This window comes from Primulina tabacum, chromosome 15 (genome assembly GCF_025594145.1).
Source record: "Primulina tabacum isolate GXHZ01 chromosome 15, ASM2559414v2, whole genome shotgun sequence".
In the NCBI taxonomy this organism is placed as follows: domain Eukaryota; kingdom Viridiplantae; phylum Streptophyta; class Magnoliopsida; order Lamiales; family Gesneriaceae; genus Primulina; species Primulina tabacum.
This window is the reverse complement of record NC_134564.1, coordinates 6735263-6738259: the sequence shown is the minus strand read 5'-3', so window position 1 is coordinate 6738259 and position 2997 is coordinate 6735263. Positions and strand designations below refer to the sequence as shown.

Sequence of the window (2997 nt, the reverse complement as noted above, 5' to 3'; positions counted from 1 at the left end):
AGGTGCATTCGTGCGGGGGCGTGCTTGGGCAGGGCGGTTGGCGATTGCACGAAATTTTTGGGGACTGACGAGCAGCTGGAAGAAAATGCACAACTCGCACCCGGTGAACCGAGGACAATACAATTAATCGAACTTTGAACTTACGATTCAGTTCGACTCGGGAGGGGGAGACTGGTGATACCCCATAGATGGGCCCGCTACCCCTGGCCCATCCTTAACCCAAATGAAACACGGACCCATGAAAGACCCAGGTATTCTCCTATAAATATCAGGTTTGAGTGTTCAGTTCATTCATTCAATATATTATTTTTCAGCAACACCCTTAGCAGCTCCCCCCATATATCCTCAATCTCTGACTTGAGCGTCGGAGGGGCTACGCAAGGACACCCTCCTGGCCCCCTCCTAACGATCTTATTTGTGATTTCAGACTCAGGGTAATTTCAAAACATCGCGTCCGTACTAGTGATGATTGCCGGAATCGGACCCTAAATTTCCCGTGAATATCACTTGGCCCCTGGCCCATCCTTAACTAAAATGAAAGACGGGCCCATGAAAGGCCCAGTTATTCTCCTATAAATACCAGGTTTGAGTGTTCAGTTCATTCATTCAATATATTATTTTTCAGCCGCAACCTTAGCTATTCCCCTCATATATCCTCAGTCTCTGACTTGAGCATTGGAGGAGCTACGCCAGGACACCTTCTTGGCCCCCTCCTAACGATCTTATTTGTGATTTCAGACTCAAGGTAATTTCAAAACCTGCGTCTGGACTAGTGACACTTGCTGGAATCGGACCCTAAATTTCTCGTGAGTATCAGATGCATTTTTTTTTTAAATTTGAAGTTCATCATAATTGTTAATAACAAAACATATCTGAATTAAATGAGTGAATTTGAAATTACCCAAATTTGTTTCCGAAACAATTCAAATGAATTTAAATAAGACACTCTTGTTTCAAATCAATTTATCTTATTGCAACCTAATATATATTTCGAATGAATTTATGATTGATGTCTTTCGATTCTATTTTCTTCGCGTAGATCAAATTTTTTCTCGAATCAAATCTTCGAAAACACCCACAATGGGTGTCCTCTCAATGTCCACTCGTCACTCGAAGAAAATACTTGCAATAATAAAGCGACGATTTTATTTTTACACGCATATTTTTGTGTGCGCATCTCTTTATTACACACACCCGTAGCTATTGACATGTTGGACAAAATAGGTGAAAACTATGTTTATATTGTCGTCGTTAGAGAGAGGCTTAAATTGTCATTTCCAGGTGTCGTAGTCACATGGAGAACAATCTTGTTTGGCAGTATCATTAATTTGTAGGCCCGAATCATAAATCGCACCAATTTTCCAGTCAGCAGGCAGCACATTCTTGGCCCAATACCATTTCCCGTCGAACCCAGAAGTCACTACAAACCTCAACTGCAGAGGCCCGGCAGGGACCCGGCTCGTGTCCCAAACAGCCCCGTAGTTCCTACTCATGAAATTCCAATTTGGCGACCCAACCTAACCAATATCAAATCAGCTGTTACAATCTTTACCAAATTATAATATTTTGAATATAAAAAGTTTTATGGATGGATGGATGGATGTATATACCTGAGCCGCGTCTAGTGCCACGATTTCTGTTTGACCACCTTGGTACAAGAAAGAAATGGCTAGGTAATTCGGCTTCTGGCTTATTTCTTGAACCCGAACACTTAAATTCTTGTTCTTTGCGTAGTCACATGGTACCCTATAGACATGACAATCATTCAGATCGATTATATCCATTCGTAAAATTATATGTTGATATGACATCGGATATTACTAACACGACAGAACATGGAATACATTTTGCTAATTATGTAATACCTCTTGTATAGTACAGGGAGGACTCCGAGTTTAAAAATGTCCCGCTCTTTGCCCTTTTTTGCCATAGACGAGAAAGCTTTGGTGCTCACCACGAAATCTGTCCCATTATCGACATTTTTGTCACTCAATAATACAACTGTCCCATCTTTACTACATATGCTTCCATTTGTGCATCTCATCTGCAATTTTAATCGACAACTCCATATTTATAGCAGATGACCGAAATCATTCTATCACAATATTATTTAAAAGACGTGTAAATATATAATCATGACCTGAAAGCATGCACCGCAACCAACTCCTCGGTTGTACACCGCGGGGGCCGCCGCCGCCAGCCGGCCATCGTTCAATCCTACCGCCACGGAACCATACCCACAAGCCCCAGCTGCACATTAGTTAAAATTCACATATTTATTGTTTCAAATCTCATCTGGGCTCGATATATTATAGAGGATTCTTGGATTGCTTACACTTAAGGGCTTGATCATCGGAAAAGAAGGCGACTTTGGCTTGGTGGACGCAGCGATCACAAGCAGTGGCGAGGGAGGCAAGATGGAAGATTACAAAGTAGAGGGAAAACATATCCATTAAATTTTTGAGGGTGATGGAATTTATCGAGAATGCGAGCGGTATGACGACGATGATGATCTTGACTGGAGAAGTACAAGTCACAGATTTCAATAATTTATACATACTGTTAATATATATATACACATACGAGGGGGGAAATTGATTAAATTTCGAGAAGGAAAGAGAGGCAAATGCGTGTACACGGCTTCGATTGTTAATGGGAAAAAGAAATGGTATATGAAGATGAAATTTACAGAAGTTGCATGACCGATTTGGTCAACATGAAGGGACTTTTGGTATGTGAATGCGTTATTTGTTCATTAAATTGTGGGTCGGGGTATGATTTTGTGTATGTGAATGCATTTATAATACATTTTGTTAAAATAAGTGTGTAAATCCAAACAAACAATTATGTTTCATGACAACTACAATTATGTTTCACACACACACATATATATATATATATATAAAATTTTTTGAGGGATATATTATATATCTCAACCAGCTGGTTTTGAGTAATTGTCCTTAAAAACGAAGTGCGTGAAAGGTGTCAAAGTCTTAT

At 40.1% G+C, this 2997-nt stretch overlaps 1 protein-coding gene across 1 annotated transcript; it reads right to left on the bottom strand.

Moving 5' to 3' along the window:
• Positions 1 to 1110: 1110 nt before the first annotated feature.
• On the bottom strand, positions 1111 to 2576 carry LOC142526930 (expansin-like A1). Its single transcript, XM_075631596.1, has 5 exons — positions 2336 to 2576; positions 2141 to 2250; positions 1866 to 2044; positions 1611 to 1746; positions 1111 to 1517 (listed from the first exon to the last, which is right to left on the bottom strand). The coding sequence occupies exons 1-5, from the start codon at positions 2556 to 2558 to the stop codon at positions 1272 to 1274; spliced, it is 894 nt and encodes a 297-aa protein (XP_075487711.1). The 5' UTR covers positions 2559 to 2576; the 3' UTR covers positions 1111 to 1271.
• Between the last annotated feature and the right edge of the window lie 421 nt (positions 2577 to 2997).